A 1,159-nucleotide genomic window follows, 5' to 3' on the forward strand; every position below is an offset into this window, starting at 1 on the left:
ACTACCGCATCTCAAATAGCGTTCGTGAGACGAGCATTGGCACGCTCCATGGATCCTATCTACGCTCCGTTGGTACTTGAAAACTCTGCCGAGGGCTTCCGGTCAACGCGAGTCCAGCAACGAGGGCTGCTAGCAGAGCCGTATTTGAAAGACGAAGGGTTTATGATTAGCGCCGTCGAGGACGCTCAAGCACGAGAACGGGAAGCTTTAGAGCAAAAGCGTCTCGAGCGCATCGCTCGACGTGAAAGTACAGCTGCAGCGTTGCAGCGTGAGCGTCGCAAACAGAAGAATGAACACGAAAGTATGGAGATCGAAGAAAGTAGTCAAGCGACTCGAGAAGTGATGGCAAGTATATGCAAAAGCATAGAGGACAGTTGAGAGCAGAAGTTCATTATTAAGGGTTTATAATATGCAGCGGAGTTCTACGGCTCGATCGACCGTGGCTTACATGACGCTGCACTTGGCACCACACGCTGGCTCCAGATTCTCCACTTCGGCTTGGGCCTTCAGCTCGGCTACGTCCTCCTGCTTCATCATCTTGGAGGATGCCGGCGCATTAGATGTGGTAGTAGTCGCCTTCAAAGTGGTCTTGGGCGAAGCTGCCGCCTTCGGAGACAGCACCACAGGTGCAGGTGCAGGACCGTTGATGGCGGGTGTAGGAGGGAAGGTTGATGCGTCGGCCACAACCGTCTTCGGCTCATTAGACGCTGCTCTATTAGCTGTAGTCACTGGATCGGCCTTCACTGAGGAAGTCTTTGTAGTCTCAACTTTGAGATCTTCTTTGACAGGCTCAGTCTTCGTGGATTCAGCTTTCACGAGCTCAGTCTTGGTCACTTCGGTCTTAGCCGGTGATGCAGCTGGTGCAGTTTTCACCGGCGATGGAGCAGGAGAAGCTTTAGCTTTCGCCTCCACAGTAGCAGGCTTCGGTGGTGAGGCAGGAGAGGCCTTTTTGGTGTCCGCAGGCTTCGGTGGCGAGGCAGGAGAGGCCTTTTTGGTGTCCGCAGACTTCGAGTTGGCAGAATCCGCAGGTACCGCCCTCGAAGTCTCATGCGTGGAAGTAGGCGCACTACTTGTCGAAACAGTCGCCTCCGTTTTGGGGTCTTCGTCATCCTTCACAGCTGGAAGCCGTGCAGCCACGGCAGCAGGATCAACAGGACTC

The 1,159-nt window shown here is 54.4% G+C and overlaps 1 protein-coding gene across 1 annotated transcript; it reads left to right on the forward strand.

Moving 5' to 3' along the window:
- Window positions 1-48: 48 nt before the first annotated feature.
- Window positions 49-704, forward strand: PITG_22618 (uncharacterized protein; the record flags this gene model as incomplete). The annotated part of the gene is made up of 3 exons (XM_002909659.1): window positions 49-339; window positions 416-565; window positions 663-704. 3 exons carry the CDS (start codon window positions 49-51, stop codon window positions 702-704), a joined length of 483 nt encoding a protein of 160 aa, XP_002909705.1.
- Window positions 705-1,159: the final 455 nt, after the last annotated feature.

Source organism: Phytophthora infestans, genomic scaffold (genome assembly GCF_000142945.1).
Source record: "Phytophthora infestans T30-4 supercont1.4438 genomic scaffold, whole genome shotgun sequence".
Taxonomy (NCBI): Eukaryota; Oomycota; class Peronosporomycetes; order Peronosporales; family Peronosporaceae; genus Phytophthora; species Phytophthora infestans.